Source organism: Mya arenaria, chromosome 6 (genome assembly GCF_026914265.1).
Source record: "Mya arenaria isolate MELC-2E11 chromosome 6, ASM2691426v1".
NCBI classification, from domain to species: domain Eukaryota; kingdom Metazoa; phylum Mollusca; class Bivalvia; order Myida; family Myidae; genus Mya; species Mya arenaria.
In genome coordinates, this window is record NC_069127.1 from 71,860,910 (window position 1) to 71,879,383 (window position 18,474).

Here is an 18,474-nt window from a genome sequence, read left to right on the forward strand (position 1 = left end):
GCATCGGCATGTTGCTCTTTACTAGTATGACCCCAATTTAACATAAAAACAATATGCATATCTATTATTATGCATACAATATGCATAGCTATTATTTTGTGGAATCAATTACTTTATATTACTATAATTTAGCTTATTGATACATTGTTAACATTCTCCATATAACAATATGATATCTACAGTTTATTGTTTACTCTATTATCTAAAAGTACCATCTTATACACGTTGATCACATATTATGACATTTGTCTTTTCTTTGTACGAATACTGTAACGAGATGCTTTATGCATAAGTTGAAATAAAATCTGTTCTGTTCTGTTCTGTTCATATCCAATGTATTTATGAGTTTACCCGATTGGAAATAAATTATAAACACATAAGAGTAATAAGTGTAATAGGCTAGTGTGTATAAAGTTTATCTTATTCTTAGTCTAAAGCATTGCAATTATATTATTATTATTTGAAAAAGTAAACAAACAAAAATCTTTTTCACAATATGTTTTGTTTATTTTTATAATAAACGCTCCAGAACTGCACAGCAGGAAACTCAGATCAGAGATCTGATCTACAGCACAAGGCAATAAAAATAAAGATCAATAGATGTTGTGTGCTATACATGGGTGGGGGTCATTTCAAGCATGTTACGCACAGTAATTTCCCAAAAAAATGGTACGTTATGAAGTTTAAACCAAACTGTAAGTAAATTATATATCATTGTCCGTAACGTCACCATTATTGTCCGTAATGTCCCCGAATATGTATCGTATGGTCCCTCGTCCGTAATATCCTGACACCTTTCTGACAAAATCGGCGCTTTTAGGGAATACTGTATTGTTTAAAGGTAAGATTTGTTTAACGTCGGAATGATCATAGACGACCAAGAACATGTAATATAAGCTCTGTAGAGTTTTATAGCGACGAACATCTCTTGTTTATTAAGATGTGTGATAAAAAAAAACGCTTATTGGAGAAACTAAAGTACATTCTCCATTTTCAAAGAATTTGTACATATATGGAACATTATTCTCGAAAGATAGTAGTATTTGCATACTTTGCAATTCCTCTGAAATGAGGACACGTGCCGGTGTTGGGAGTCAGTGCAGTGGTGTATATTTTTTTTCTAGGGAACACTTTCATTACGAATGGATCTAGGTTTTTTTTCCCTAATATTTTCATTTCATGGCAGTAATATTTAGCCTTTTACAGTTTCTTACAACATATAGCTCCAGTTTCAAAAATCCGCTAATAAGTGGGACAGTTATTTGTTGTGTGTAACCTTTTCTTTCTGGTAAAAACCGTGTAAACAACCGCTGTAAAACGTTAAATATTATGTGTGTTTTTCTTTTAAAAGGAAACAAAAACAAAGAAGTGATTGGTAGTTGTGAAAGTAAGTCAAAGATGATAATTGTCATTTAATAGTCTGTCAGATAGTCAGTATTAATCCATGCTTGACTTTAAGTAGACGTTTTTGTAAAAAAGTAATGCATTTTCGCGATAGGTGGGCTCTTGTTTATCTAGGTTACAGATCACTTAGTAAATTTCCGATATATTCTATTATGAATTAACAGATTTGTACCCAAATATAGTTTTCTAGTGCTTCACGACCCCGAACATCATGTATGAAGTATCTTTATGAAAGATCAAATTAGTGAAAGTAAAGACTATGTGTAGGAGCACAAAAAATAAAGATGGCATTAAGCCAACAGTTTGATATGTTACAATCATGCTTTGATTCACTGTCTAAGAGGCCGTTAGAAAAAAAACAATTCAGTGTATTTCACTTCATATATCCACTATGAACTCATTTATTTGTAACAATTTGATGGAAACCGAAGTGAAATCCAACTTTGGAGTCCACTAATATCACTGTTATGTATTAAAGGAAAAAAAACAACAACAGGTATTTCACTCAGTAATTACCTCCCTAAAGACAGATTAGTTTCATTTAAATAAGTTAGATAATGAACAAAATTTAGTTAAACTGCATGTTTAAATTCACAGCTTCGTGATTCATACTCATTCAACCATTAGTCTTATTTCATGTTACTATTAATCTCACATTATATAAACACTTCATTTTAAATGGCCATTCAACTTAAACAAAGAGCCATTTTTTAAAGATGACTTTCTGTCATATGGTTTCGTATTATGATAATGAAGTTTATTATATGCTTACCATATCTAATAGTGAAAAATAGAAAGCTGTATTGAAAATAATCCATATAATGATACTGTCTGTTTTCTTACTCAGTATCATGCTCGTGTTGAGTGCTCCCTGTTACACATTGCAGTTGGCCCGGACTAAAGTTTTTTCTAAATTCATTGACAAATCAATAAAATAAAACATAGATAAATGATAGGAACATAGTTTATTGCTTAAAGAAATAGTACTGCATCAAAAAACATAGATGCTTTATTGTGTTTTTGTGCAAGAAATTGCACTTAGTCATTAATATGATTGATTTATGGGGTTATTTCCTGATAAAAATTCCAGGAAATGTTATGTAAAAAAAAGTGCTTTTACGTTTGTTTCACTACAAACAATACATTAAAATGTTGAAATAATCAAAAAAAGCATATACATTTATTATCAAAGGATAATTACAAATTGGATGCTTTTCTGATAACATGTATCAAGTCTCATTTTGATGTATAAACATGCATGTTTACACAACAAACTATACCTGATAGTATTATGCAATTATAATATATCATAATTTTCTCTCTCTATACATTTATGTTTACATATAAAAAAAAATTATATTTTTTTTAAATCAACCTTTCCCAATGGCTATCATTAGTTTAAACTTTATTTAATTTTACAACGATTGTGAAAGAAGCTATTACAAATATTAATCACTCTCGTTGGCACAATGTTGCGCGAGAGTGTGGTCTTGTGTTGTGGGGGAAACCGGAGTACCCGGAGAAAACCCACTTATCTGGCTTGGTGACCACTAACCAAACTCACATGCGCTATGTTTAATGTTCTGGTCTTGATCAGTTTTGAAATACCATATTATACTATGTATAGAACACTAGCATAGATAGGACGCAGATAAAAAAAAAAATGGTGAGAAAACGGGTAAAAACCCTTGATACAAAAGATAGGACGCAGCAGAAAAATGTCAAAATCTGAGCCGAAAAATTTAGGTTGGTGAGGCATTTATAACATATATTAAATCCAAAACAAAATATTTGTTTGAATATTATGAGTTTTTCGATATCTGTCTTGTGTAATTCGGTAATTATCTTCGTATTTTAGTGATTTAACATATTTCAATAAGTCCAGTAACCGCCATATTTTTTTTGACAATTTATTTTTTTGGATCGTGAAAATGGCAAAGGTCAATATAAACCATGCGATATTAAATTTTATAGCAAACTAATATGTGTTTCTTTGTTTATAACAAGTAAATTTATACATTTGATACAATGCCCACAAAAAATAACAGTAGCACAAATAATAGCACAGGTAATAAACAACAGTTTTATTCTGTCATCCTGATGATGCTTTTCTCCAATTCGCCTTCGCCGTCTTCTGATGGTGTATCGTAAATAACAATGATATAAGTCTTATTGTATGCTTGAATGTTCTCAAAATGTCAACACCCTCAGCTAGGTATTAAAACACATGGAAAAGTGCAAACAAACAACCATACCATCGCAATTGTTTGTTCTATTGATGTTTTTCTAATGACCAACATCGGGTGTTTTTCACACCTTCTCACATTTGAAAATATTTGATAGTGACAATAATGCTACTTTGCGGTATGCACATTCCTTTATTATTATTTTTAAAACAGAAACATACAACAGAATATTTTGTAAAATATCAAAACGTTTAAATCATGAACAACGTATAATTGATATTAACCTTCAATCCCGATTTTTCATTGACGTTATAACTCAATCCAATTAAAGTGCTTGACTCACATGGAGTGTTTGTGTGTAGCGTCCATTTTATAAAAAGTAAGCACTCTTGTTTGTTTTTAATTTATTACTAATACTATTAATAAATCATTTTAAAGTAAACATTCAACATATTTATGCATATGTTAACTGAGTGATTTTACCTACGTCAATTGTTCTCTTAGGTTGACACTTTACCATTACTTACCATTGCTGCGTTCGTCTCCGGTCCGACATTTTCGGCCTGAAATGGACTTGAGAAAAGCTGATAAAATCCTAATAGCTTAGAAAGGACGCAGGCATTTTTTTAGACGAGAATCTGGGGTAAAAAGGTGCGCCTATGCATAGTATAATACAGTAAGTAAAAGTGATGAAGGAAACAGCCCTAGTCATTATAATTAGAAATCCTTAAGTCACAGTCTTACATATATGATCATACAAGTGGCTAAAATATGTCAAATCTTTTCAGCAGAATAGAAATGTCGTCCCCAGAAGTTGAGAAGTTTGAGATCACTGATGAGGATGTGTACAGCTCCTTCAATATCCGAACAGGGAGGAGACAAACAAAAAATCAGGCAACATTTGGTAAGGGTTCAGACAAACATTGTTTAATTTTGTTGAATCCATTCACATTTGTATAAGTTTTGATTTCCATCCAGGTTCTTAAATTTGCTATAAATTCTACCAATAATATATGTGAGGGTGGGCAGGTGGTGTATGAGCAGTCAGCCTGTAGGTCACCCACAGAGTGAGAGTGATCTAGTGGTCTGGGAGCTGGTATATCACCCACAGAAGTGGTGGATTCGAGCTTTACAAGAGACACATTCTCATAGGCTCTCATAAAGAACTTTATTTTAGGAAACTGCAGGCATGATTTGTTCTCATCCTTAAATTAAACATGTGTTCACCTGAACTTGAAACTGAAATATTGCTCAAATCCATAAAAAAGAAAGTTATGGGTGTTTTAAGTTTTCGTAATAATTCATGCATATAAATGAGGTGTGCTTGGCTGCCATTTTGTTTTACTGTATTTATATTTTAATTTAAATAACAAGCTTGTCTGCAGACAAAAACTAACATTTAAACGAATAAGAATTATATCAACTATAAATAGACAATATAGTATTCAGATATTGAGATGTAAACGTTACCGCAGGTATCTGGGCCGATGAGGACAGTGATGATGAACGACCCGGCTTTGGTACGCGGGGAAAGAAAAAATCTGACTTCACTGCCCCCATAGGCTTCGTTAGTGGCGGTATCAAACAGGGGGACAAAACTTTCAAGCCAGGAGAAGAGGTCTGTACAAATTACCTCTGGGTATAGGCAAACATTGAAAGGGCATTTTGTTAAACTGTTAACAAATGAAAATGAAGGTTAACTCACAATTTCAAAGTCATGTTTTATGTTAGAAACATTGAGATATTTTATTGATATCAATTTGCTTGTACAAGCCCAAATCTCTGTTATTCTTTTTTCATTTTTGATTGGCTTTAAATCTTGTAACAACTATGAATAAAATTATATTATAAATAATAAATCTCTGTACCAGCACCACAAATAGGTTACGTTGTTATGCTTGGATTATGGCCTTGCGAATATGTTGTGCTCTATACTGTTAATTAATATGCAGTTATCATTATGTTAACAGGATGTTCAGGAAGATGGGGATGCAAACTTTGACCTTGGGGACATTGCTCGTCTCAGTTACAGCGGTGTTAAGAAAGAGAAGATGAGCAGCGGAGGAAGCCGGGGCCGGGCAAAGTTCCCTACTGGAGAAAAGTAAGGAAGGTGGTCTTGGCCCATTTTCATAAAGAAGCTCTTTTGTCAGCAGATAAAACCTGAATGAACTGAAGACTTTAAAAAATCACATATTTGAAGAATGAAATGTGTACATTTATCTTTTATAGTTTTCTGTAATCACTTTATGCCATAAATGATCCGTTTTTATTGATGACCACTACTGATTTTGAAAGGGATGTAGCTGATGTTGGAATTTATAACTTGTGGCCAAATTCCTTTCCATGTTTTTTTATAAGAACTTGAACAATATTGCATTTGCACTATGTTACATTTGCACAGTTTCAGAATCTTCCATTGTGTGAATGTATCTTAATGCTAAAAAATGATTAAATTACTTATTATTTAATTATTAAAGCCAAATTATTATGTAAAATTATTTCCACATAATTCTCAATGTCATTGTTTGTAGTGTAAGGTATGATTGTTATAGAAATCTTATTATTTATCTCTTCAGGGGGCTAGGTGATTGGGAGAAGCATACAAAGGGATTAGGAATGAAGCTGATGCAGAAGGTGAGTGAGTTACATGTACATGGATGTATTCTGTATCCGGAATTTATATTGTGGCTTTCAAGATGTACATGTGTTAAAATGTACTCATAGTGACAATATTGAGATTTTGTCTGTATATATACATATGTAAGAGCTTGTTGGTTTAAAGTATTAGTGTCTTCTTTTTTTTTTAATGTGTTAATAAGGTTTAACTTTTTCTATGGCCAGGCGGCATCATGAAAATAATAATAAATAGCATTTTCGATAGTAAGAGCATGCAAATGGTTTTTAGCTCTACTGGCCAAAGGCCAGAGGAGCTTATGCGATGGTAATGTGTACGTAGTATGTGCATCCGTGCGTCTGTAAACAATTGCTTGTGAACACGATACAGTCTTCAGTTTTGATTGTATCTCGATGAAACTTGTACAGTATCTAGATATCCATTAGAGCTCGGTTCCTTTCGAAAACCAGCCAGATCCGCCCATGCATGCCTACATTATGGCCCTTGATAGTATAAAAAAATGCTATTGTGTAAACAATTGGTTGTGAACACGATACAGTCTTCAGTTTTGATTGTATCTCGATGAAACTTGTACAGTATCTAGATATCCATAAGAGCTCGGTTCCTTTCGAAAACCAGCCAGATCCGCCCATGCATGCCTAGATTATGGCCCTTGATAGTATAAAAAAATGCTATTGTGTAAACAATTGGTTGTGAATACGATACAGTCTTCAGTTTTGATTGTATCTCGATGAAACTTGTACAGTATCTAGATATCCATTAGAGCTCGGTTCCTTTCGAAAACCAGCCAGATCCTCCCATGCATGCCTAGATTGTGGCCCTTGATAGTATAATAAAATGCTATTGTGTAAACACTAGCTTGTGAACACGATACAGTCTTCAGCTTTGATTGTATCTCGATGAAAATTGTACAGTATTTAGATATCCATTAGAGCCCGGTTCCTTTTCGAAAACCAGCCAGATTCGACCATGCATGCCTAGATTATGGGCCTTGAAAGTATTAAAAAATCAGGTCGTCTGTAAACAATTGCTTATGAACATGATACAGTCTTCAGTTTTGATTGTATCTCGATGAAACTTGTACAGTATTTGGATATCCATTAGAACTTGGTTCCTTTTGAAAACCAGCCAGATCTGCCCATGCATGCCTGGATTATGGGTCTTGAAAGTATAAAAAATGCTATTTTTAGCCAAGTCTACATGAGCGAAGTCTATTTTTAGCCAAGTTTACATGTAAAGTTAAAATTGCTTGTGAAGGTTTGTTCAAATTATGCACCTGGGGTCATTACTGCCCCCCCCCCCCCCCACGGAGACCAGTGCGGCAAATGCAAATGACCTCGGCGACGTTGGCGGAGGCCCAGGGAAGAGTTCTCTTTTACTTTGTAAGGGACGGACTCCCCCCCTCCCCCCCTTAAATTGGGAAATGTTAAAAACCTTTTTGTCTGAAACCACTATGCAAATCCTTGCTATTTTGAACAAGGCTTTATTTAGTGGTCCACTACCATGGTTGTTCAAATTAAGCCCCTTGGGTTAAAACTGGCACTGCCCTGGGTGTCACAATTTTCATAGAGTCTTATTTAAGAAATATTTTCAAAATCTTCTTGTTTCAAACCACAAGGCCCATACCTTTGATATTTGTTGTGGAGCATCATAAAAGTTGGCCACTCCCCTTTTGACTTACTTATTATTTTATAAAGCTACAGTAATGAAATTTTGACCATGTGAACTGTTTTGCAAACAAGCATTAATGTTGTCCTCAGATGTCCTTGACTTTGACCTTTGACCAATCTCATTAAAATCATATCGTGACGTTCACTTCATTACATTACGTTAGCGTAACGTTGTGAAGCGTGTATTGGGGATCTGATTTTAATGAGATTGACCTTTGACCGACTTTATTTTTAAAGCTACAGAAATGAAATTTTGACAATGAGTACAGTTTTGAAAGCAAATATTTTTTACTTTCAGATTAACTTTACTTGGCACATATTAAAATAGTTCATGCAACTAATCTGCTTACAACACTTCCTGTCCTCAGATGTTGAACGTGCAGCGTTTTCAGCTAACCCAAACACTAAAAGTGAACTATATATTTGTTGCCTATTACTCAAACGTACATGCTCTGGATTGAAAATGACCACAAAAGCCATGCCAGTAAAGCATAGGCCCTTTTGGGCCTCTTGTTTTTATTTATGGTACTTATACACAAAAAATGTTATCTTTACTTGTTTTACAACCCATGTGTTTAAACATTTGAAGTGGGAAAGGTCTTGGTTAAAACAAGTTGGAAATTATAACCGATGTGTTTCACCATTCACATTACAGATGGGTTTTGAGGTTGGCAAAGGTCTAGGTAAAAATAAGCAGGGAATCACAACTCCAGTGGAGGCTGTAAAGAGGAAGACGCAGAAGGCAGGAATTGCGTTTCACGGGACAGAGCGGTCGGAACGTTCACTGATCGACTTTCCTGCAGAGGATCTAGAGGCAAAGGAAGAGGCGGAGTTTAAAGAACAGCTGTCACAATGGAGAAAGGAACCAGAAGTATGTTGTTAAGGAAAGCTCACACATTTTAATGGTCAATAAACAAGTTAAACATCAAAAATGCAAAAGTTTTAAAGAATATTTAGACTAAATCTTTTATTCAATTGCAATTTTCAGTGGTCAAAATAAGCACAAGCCCGCTTACCCTGCATTGATAAAATGTTTGCAGGGCTTATTCAAATTCAGAATTTCATATAGCAGGGCATGTTACAATTTTTTATACCAAATAGTTATGTAAGAATATGGGCTTGTTCAGCCAAAAAGCCTTTTTTGACAACTGAATTATAATAGAAAATACAAATTGTTTTACAGTTGTTGAAAATCCACCATTACAGTAGCTATAAGATGCTAATATTTATATTGTTGATGAACCAAAAAATGTTAAAAGTTGAGTTTTTAAATTAACAGATAATGCTTTCTTTCTTAGTTTGTATTATCTACAGTCATTTGAATCATTTTCTTATAGGGAAAAAGGAAGAAAAAGGTAAAATACACGTACAAGACGGCCCAGGAGGCCATTGATACTGGCGGCAACAAGAAGAAAGGGCTCAAAAGTCACATGTCCAATGTCAAGGTCATTGATATGACTGGGAAGGAAAAGAAAGTGCTCACAGGTGGGTGATCAAATGATTTATCCTATTCTTTTTTGGCCACAAGTAATAGTTACTGCACTCACAACCCGAGTCGTTTAAATTATACACAAGCGCTTCAGTGCATGTGTATAATTTCAATCACCACAGAAGTAGGCAACGTCCCTGTTTTGTACCATGTTGTCAAGGACAACGTTCAATAACTAGCATGTGGTATAAGGGAATAGGGTTGTAATTCATCCACATGCTAGTTTCTTAACTGTTTTGCTCCGTCTACTTGATAACGTTCCAGTATGGGAGTAAATGTATTGACAAAAACAAACATAACATGATACAAGAATTGTTTATTATGAATTCAGACTGCATTTTCATGCACTTGCAGTGCTCATGTATTAAAGATACCCTGTAAATAAAGACATTTTACCTGTCAATAAAGGCATTTTACCTGTCAATAAAGGCATTTTAGTGCAACCTCTAAACAAAGTAATTGACATGCTTGTATTCATACAAGTGTAGCAGATTCCAATGAATAATTCCTTTTCTATTATATAAGTGTGGCACGTGTAATAGTGTAATGTTATCTACATGGCAGGGTACCATACGATTGCTCAGCGTCATGACAGGCCGGATGACGATGCAGAAGCTCCTATGGAGACCGGCCGAGGTCGGACAGACGCATTCAGCATGCCCGAACTGATGCATAACCTCAATTTACTGGTCGATATGAGTGAAGAAGATATCATACAGAATGACCGCAAGTATGAAAGAAAGGCTTTATACTGTAGAAGAGTGATTTCAGAAAAAACTTTGGTTAATTTATATGACGGTGAAAAGAATAAATACCGTAAATGACTGGGTATTAGACGCACTTTTTTCCCTCAGATTTTGATGCAAAAAAATGCCTGCGTATAATACCCAGTAACAATTTTTTGAACTTTTTTTCTGAGGTCAATTTCAAGCCGAGAGTTTGTTTAGATTTATGTAGAAAGGGATGTTACTCGCGTCATATTGATCGAGTATATACGGGTTAAAACGGCAGTTGAAGATCGGGATACGGTATATCGTAAGACGTTTATAATTTCAACAAAAATATTTTTCGATTAAAGTTAACGTAATTCACCTAAGAGTTCGGACACTCTAAATATTTGGACACCCATAATTGTTTCCCAAAATAATTTATTTTGCGTACCTAATTTTCGAACACCCAAAGGACATCAATTAGAACTTTCATAGTTACCAAGTTTCACAGACGAAGATTATTGATTTTTATCTTTACAATGCCTGGCTAGATTACCTAACCGTATACACCACTGTGACAATTTAATTAGTTACTACCCATCCTAAACGATTTATTGCCTGGTGAAAAGGAAGTGTGATATATTTATTTGATGATTAAACAAACAACAAGGGCAATCAAGGGATTAAGAAAACATCGACATGGCATGTTTGTAAAACGATCTGCCAATAAGCTTTCCAACTTGTACCACACTTATAGACTATATGAAGCAATAATCTTACAGTTATACATTAATCCTGCATAGCAATGTCCATGCTCTCCACGAGATCCTCGTGGGTATAACTGTAAGTTATGTGACGTCACACAGTGTGAATCTTTGATCTGAAGCCGATAGAATGTGTTTATTCAGTTCAGTGCATGGTGTTTTAATTAACTTCATGAAGGATTTACACTTACCGTATAGGCGTAATAAATAAGTTTATGACCATTGATTACTACGGATAAATTAATAAGTGGTTAAAAGCAAACATGAAGAAAAAAGGCAGGTTAAACAAACATGTAAATAAAATGTAAAAATGATAATTTTCTATGTATTCGGAGAGCGAAAAAAATAATTAATTTATGGTGTCCGAACTCTTGTGAATTACGGTATTCAATATTATTTTGAATAATAAATTGAATTAAACAATAATCAAACTTACATATAAAAAAGCAAAGTTGGGCACTGTCAAAATATTTTTTGCATAACATAACTTTTCATTCTCGACAGTATGGTTGTATGGTTTTAAAGATAACCATCGCCATTTTCACGAAAAAAAAAATTTTTTGTCACTGTCAACAAACATGGTGGCTGAAAATGCCGGACGATTTTGACATTTTTTTCTATGCGTCTTTTAACCAAAAACATAGATTAAAAGTTTTTTTCTCGGATTTTTCACAGTTTTTTTTTCCCTGCGTCTAATACCCCCTATCGTCTTATACCCAGTCATTTACGGTAGATGCTGTTTTTGGGATGTTATTTATCTATTTATTACTAATTTATTTCCACGGCAAGTTGGAGGAGTTTTACTTTGCTCTGTCTTATCTTTATACTAAGGCATTTGATATGTGCTCTGAGATATTTAATATTTGCTCTGAAATAAAAGTTACAATTGAGAGAGTTAAAATATGTTTGTGCAATGTTAATTTTATTTGTAAGAGTAAAGTGTACTTCACTGAAAATCCTTATTAACCATAAAAGTACTACATGTTCTTTACTGATCGATAACACCAACAGTCACTGTCATAAAAAATCAACATTGAAGTTACTTTTTTCACTTTCTTTATCAAATCTGAAAATGTGGTGGGTTTCTTTTTAGACTTCGCCATGAGAAGGATCACATCGTCAACATGCGTTATGAGAAAGAGCGACTGGACACTGTTCTTGAACAGGAGGAGAAACTAATACAGCGCCTCTCCAAGATCCTTGATATCATCAACACGTATGTGCACAAAGTATTTACAGTAAAGAAATGACATATGTTAGTAAAAAAGTTCAAAAGTAGTTTAATGTTGAAGAACTTGTATTGATGACTGTGGTAATTTTATAACCCAGTAAAAAAAATATCTTTATTTTGACACCTGCATTTAGCATGGCATAGGGATTACTTCGTCAGGTGTCATTATTGTCTGCATCATCACAATTTTGTTTCCAATCGAAAACTTGCTTTTTGTCTGACTTGTTGTAAAGTCTTTAAACTTGGTATGGACATTGGTCATGGTCACTTTATGACCCCTAGTGATTTCAGTCATGGTGACATTTAATGATGGACAGTTGACATCCGATTTGAGGAATTCTAGATTGTGTGTATAAGCATAAACCTTTTTTTTAATAATCTGTACTGTAAGTCTTAAGCATGTACCATCTATTTTCTATGTTTTTATCTGTGCTCGACACATTTGAAATTGTTCAAAGCTTGAAGCAGTAGAGTATATTGGAATGTCTGTATTTGCAGTGAAAAAGTCATACATCAACAATAAATGCTTTCATAGTTCAACTACATAAATATGCTTATAGTACTGGTATGTTTCAGTGTCAACGAGCGAACACACCCGGGATGTCAGAACCCAGTCACCCTGGATGAGTGTATGGCAATATTCCGAATCCTGCAGAACGATTTCTACAGCGAGTACAAGATGTATGAACTGGAAACATTGGCCGTTGCACTGGTGTTCCCTATTGTATGTACTAGCTTATACTGTAGTCTAGCATGTCAGTTTTTTAATTTAAGAAATTGATCTGTTGTAATTTATTGCAACATGTTGGACTATTCATTTGTTAATTACACTCTTTTCTTAAAAGGAAAATATGTTAACAGTGACTAAATGGTTTTGTAGAAGAAGGCTCTGTCACTATTGTTTAAATACTCTTAATCATCTCAACGAATCAAGATTTACATTGACATTTGCATCTCTTTCGTATAGAGGTAATGTAATTGTTATTAAAATTTTTAGATATGAAATCACTTGAAAGAAAAGCTTGTTTTTACAATAAGATAAGATGAAAGTATTTATGAATGTGAGTCTAGTAATATCCAATGTGCTTTTGTTCCTGTAAAGTAACAGTTGCCCTACCTGTCATTTTACAGATGAACGAGTACTTCAAGAGCTGGGTCCCAATGCGTGACCCTGGTTATGGCATTTCCGTGGTGAAGGAGTGGCAGTATATGCTGGGTGACCCCAACCATGTGTATGTGCAGGGACAGAACAACATGGACGTCTACCAGCGACTCATCTGGGATGTCTGGCTGCCGCACATTCGCACAGCAATACTGTACGTGTTGACTAGATCCTTACGTTCTTTCTTAGGTCATCTATTATTCGAAGGGAAAAAAATCAAAGTATTTTCATAGCAATTGTGTCATATTGAAAAGTGTTGTGTTCATAGGCAGCATTTGTGAGGCTGTTGACTACCATTTCATAATTGTAATTTCCATTATGTCCACAATATGAACTGTTATAGATATTTGAGTAATGTTGTTCTGTTAAATTAAGAAAAAGTGACCATTTGTTAATGTTAATGGAATGTTTGAGTGAGACCAAGTTTTTGCATCCTTTATGACATAAATACTGGTATTATGTTTTTATACCCCCGATACACAAAGTAAAGATTGGGGCTATATAGGATTCACAGGCATAATTACTTCTGTCCGTCAGTCAGCCTGTGCCATTTTTGACTCATTCAAAACACAAGACCTGTGTCCCAACCTTCAAGGTCAAGGTCACAGCAACCTTAAGATCATGCGGCACAAGATAAAATTTGTAGTTATTATCTTCAGTCAGTGGCATGTGGAAGATTGTGACTCTGTGATTGAACTACATATACTGAAAACATGGCTGTCAGTAATAGTATTTTGGGTTATGGAGACATCAAAGATAACCTTTTCAACTGTTATTGATTATAACAATACTTTGTTGTTATCTAGTCAGTGGCGTGTACGGGAATGCGACCCTGTGATCGAATTGCTTGAAACATGGATGCCAGTTTTACCCACATGGGTTATGGAGAATATTCAAGACCAGCTTGTCCTGCCGCGCCTGCTGGCAGAGGTAGAGGCCTGGAACCCACTCACTGACACGGTCCCCATACACTCCTGGCTACATCCATGGCTTCCTCTTATGAGTAAGAACTATCCTTAACTTTTAAGAAACTAAATTGATCTAAAAGGGCAGAAGAAAAGCCTTGTTTACTCACTTTTTTCACTATTTTAAAGGGTGTCTAGCTGTTTTTCACCCTAAGATGGGCATTTAACATACACTTTATGTGAGTTGTCTAGCCTTTGTATAAAAAACTTGACATTTCATATTGTATTACCTGCAAGACCCATGAAGGGTAATTACATCAATATTAGCTAACGTCCTTTCACTTATGATATATGTTACAATCATCAACAATAATTTTTTCCTACTTACGTTGTTGATAATCTTTCCTAGTCCTAAATAACCAATATACTCATTGAAGAAAAATACTAGATTTTGAATTTGATGAATAATTATTTTTCGTGTAAATATACGCATTGTTAATCATGGCCGTCCTTCTTTCATACAGCACGACAATGTCATCACTCTACTTGTACCAAGTCCCATCGCTATGACTCAAAAAGTTTTGAAATGAACCTGATAAATGATCAAAGTAATTCATTATGAATCTGTACATACATGTACCGAGGCAATGTTTGATTTTTCTTAAGATATGTAAATATTTCATCACACCTCCCATTACAGAGGACAAACTAGAGCCATGTTATGCTCCGATACGTCAGAAACTTGGGAACGCGCTCATCAACTGGCACCCGTCAGACAGCTCTGCGAAGGTGATCCTGAAACCGTGGCATGGTGTGTGGCGGGAGGGCCATATGGAGGTGTTTATGAGGAAGTACATTCTTCCCAAACTGGAGTTGTGTCTGCAGGAGTTTCCTATCAATCCCCACCAGCAAACACTGGGTATGTATGAACTCTGTATGTTCTTACAGTTAATGAAATTGGTTATTAGCACATAATTGTGGGAAAAGGGTTTTAAAGTATAGCACCAAATTCAAGTCCATTTGATGTGTAAAAACTGGTATTGGTGCTCATTGTCAGAAGTCTCATGAATTAGCCACTGATCTGAATCAAATTTGGAACACAAATATCAATTGCTTCATCTTTTGGCATCAAGAAAGAAAACTTATATTACAATACTTGTAAATATCAAAGAAACTTGTGAATGTCTTCACAAATATATTTTTATAAATTATCAGTAAGGATATATACGACACTCATTTCATTCATTTATCTTATTTCCATCTAAAATTTCAAATACATGTTGCTTATTTCAGAGCCTCTCCAATGGGTTTTATCCTGGTCTGACTTGATCTCACTGCGTTATATGGTCCCGTTGTTTGAGAAGTGCTTCTTCTCCCGCTGGTTGCAGGTTCTCTGTACTTGGCTTGGCAACATGCCAAATTACGACGAGGTCACAAAGTGGTATCTCGGGTGGAAATCGGTCTTCACAGAACAGTATCTTACACATCCAGTGATTAAAGGTGAGTGAAAAAAAATACAAACTTGTTTTCAAACTGGATAAAAAGCTGTTGGTAGTTCTTAAATTTGTGTGCATCTTGTACTTAAAATATATGGTAGAGTGATTACAAGATAAACAAAATTGAGTTTCAGGCCTCAATTTCTCGAACAATTGTTAGTGTCCTATAACAGGATCAAGCAATTTCACCGTATTTGTTCTGGTATAAAATGAGCAATTTTCTCCACTTAAAGAGCTTTGAGACTTTTATTGGAAATATTTCTAAAGGTGAACATTCGCAATTAAGCTATAGTATATACTATTTATGTTTAATAAAATCAAAGCTGTTCTGGTTTAAACAGTCTATAATCAGATGTCAGAATTGTTATGCTTAAAACATTCTATAATCAGATGAATATATATATAATTTTCTACCAGTGTAAGAACAAAAGTGATAAAATCTAAAAAGCTTAAGTTAAATAAGTGAAAATATGGACATGAATTTTCAAACATACCATTTACTGATGCACACTTGTTAATAATGGGACCAGATGAAAACATTTGATTTTTTATTGCATTTCAGTTTAACATGTTGAATCTGCATAATGATATACTAAATAAATCAGTTTCACTTTGCTGTGGATGTTTGTGTTAAACCCCTATTTTTATACATTATTTTTCACAGAGAACTTTACCAAACCTATTGGGGCCATTTCAATAAAGATCTTGTCATGAATTGAAATCATCTTAGTACCATAGTTTCATTATTTTGCTACATATTTGAGTTAATTAAACTTTAAAAAGAAACACAAAGTTTAGGACTAAATTGATATACCGTATTGCCATTTTATAACGATTATACAGACTTAAGATAAAGATAATTTATGACTAAAAAACTTTATGAAACAGCCACCTGGATATGATGATTCTGTTTAATAACATATTTATACAGAATGATCATTAAATTCAAAATTATATGTGTTCTAAAATAATTGTTAACCTAATTACATTATTATTATGAAATATAAGTGTTCAGACCAATGAATCCTTACTGGACCCTACATACCAGTTTGTATGTATTCACAGAGATGTTTACCAAAGCCCTGGACATGATGAACCGAGCTGTGTCGGGCCATTTCCAGCCGGGCGTGAAGGAGAACATGGCATACTTCACACACAACGAGCGCCGTAACATTGCGGAGCCAACAACCACTCTCTCCGGATCACCTGCATCCTCCATACCACAGACTCCCACTCAACCAGAGGTAGATATGTGTCAAGGCTTGTTGTTGTTTTTTCAAATAAAAATATTTGCCTCATATGGTGATTTTTACTGTTTTCATACCCGTTGTAAGAAATGTCCGAATGCCAGATAGACAAAGTATTGTCATTTTTGTGTAATTCTGGTTGTTATTGAGCAAGATGGTATTAAAATGCTATTACCGATACTCAAATTTCTCTTGAACTATTAGCATAAATAGAAATATTAGTCTGCCACAAAGGTTCTGAACAATCAACCAGTTTTATGTTGCAACTTTTCAGCCAAGTTTACGGACATCTTCCTCCACCTATCCTGCCAGCTTCAGGGAATTAGTCGAAAGAAAGGTAAACAGTTTTTGGTCATTATCTATATTTCATCTTTTTGTTCTCGTCAAAGCTCATGCTTCATGGTTGAAAGTACATTTTGTGTTGTTGAAGCCTTTGAAGGAAGTGCTGTCTTTTAAGTTTATTTTTAAGTGGTAATAATTTAAAATGCCTAGATCTTCTTGCCCTGATTTCTCAAAACTTCTTTTAGCTTAACAGACTTAAGTAGCTCATTTAATCAAACAAAATTTCTGACTTAAACCTGATTTTGGTATATAAAACATAGTTTAAACTGATTATCAGACAGATAACTTCAATAAACAGTAAAAAAATCCAAACAAATTAGTATTTCCCAAATTATAGGAAAATAAAATTAGTGAGCTTAGCTTAATCGTGTTTTAAAAACTTCGGTAGTTTTGAGAAATCAGTCCCAAGTATTAAGTCCTTCTTAATGAGATGTACTTGCCACAGTATTTATAGATTTGAGAGTACCGGTATACATCTAATAAATTCCTAACTTTAATGTCTTATCTTCTTTTTTTTGCTGAAATGTGCTATCTTTTATAAATATTTCCATACCACGTTATAGGCAGAAGAGAATAACCTGATCTTCGTGCCGGTTCCTGGGAAGACCCATGAGGCAAAGCAGGTGTATCGCTGCGGTTCCGTGCTCGTTTACTTTGATCGTAGTGTCGTGTTCATGATGGATGAAGCGATGGGCTCATATGTGCCGGTCTCACTACAAAAGCTTATAGACACTGCTAAAACTGTCAAACGATGAACACTGAATATATTTAGAGGAGTTATCATTAATGTCTAAAGGAGTTATGATACGAAGTAAAGAAATAAGCTGAACAAAATTAATGTATGATTTGTTGTCATTTTGAGCTGTGAATTTCAGGCCAGAAATACCAAACATTGTCAGTAAAAGGAGCAAAGTAAAAAGTAACAGATTTTTCAAATGTATTCTCTGTTATTACTATTAAAACTGTATCATTTTATTTTGATCAATTTTCGTTTGGCCTTTGAGAAAAATATAAAGGTAAAGTTGTGTATAGTAAACAATTAAACATGCCTCAGTTCAAGTACTGTATGTAGAGACATATAAAATTGCAGATAAATAAATGACTGCCAAAAATTAAAAATGTTGTTTTCTATATGTCATCAAATTTTGCACAGCTTCACAAGAAAGTTTGTCATTTTCATTGATATTTCAGTGAAAAGAGTATAGGGTGATACATCCTGAATGCCTTGTATTT

General features: G+C 34.3%; 1 protein-coding gene across 2 annotated transcripts; it reads left to right on the forward strand.

The window, feature by feature from the left end:
* Nucleotides 1–1,288: 1,288 nt before the first annotated feature.
* LOC128236466 (tuftelin-interacting protein 11-like) lies at nucleotides 1,289–18,354 on the forward strand. 2 transcript variants are annotated; one of them, XM_052951335.1, is made up of 17 exons: nucleotides 1,289–1,387; nucleotides 4,382–4,494; nucleotides 5,066–5,208; nucleotides 5,561–5,691; nucleotides 6,167–6,224; nucleotides 8,551–8,766; nucleotides 9,233–9,380; nucleotides 9,949–10,114; nucleotides 11,952–12,074; nucleotides 12,666–12,813; nucleotides 13,221–13,405; nucleotides 14,058–14,254; nucleotides 14,857–15,075; nucleotides 15,450–15,656; nucleotides 16,718–16,896; nucleotides 17,174–17,236; nucleotides 17,805–18,354. In XM_052951335.1, the coding sequence occupies exons 2-17, from the start codon at nucleotides 4,389–4,391 to the stop codon at nucleotides 17,994–17,996; spliced, it is 2,481 nt and encodes an 826-aa protein (XP_052807295.1). In that variant the 5' UTR covers nucleotides 1,289–1,387; nucleotides 4,382–4,388; the 3' UTR covers nucleotides 17,997–18,354. The 2 variants fall into 2 exon arrangements, with proteins under 2 accessions (XP_052807295.1, XP_052807296.1); XM_052951336.1 differs by having other exon boundaries at nucleotides 1,291–1,387; nucleotides 4,379–4,494.
* Nucleotides 18,355–18,474: the final 120 nt, after the last annotated feature.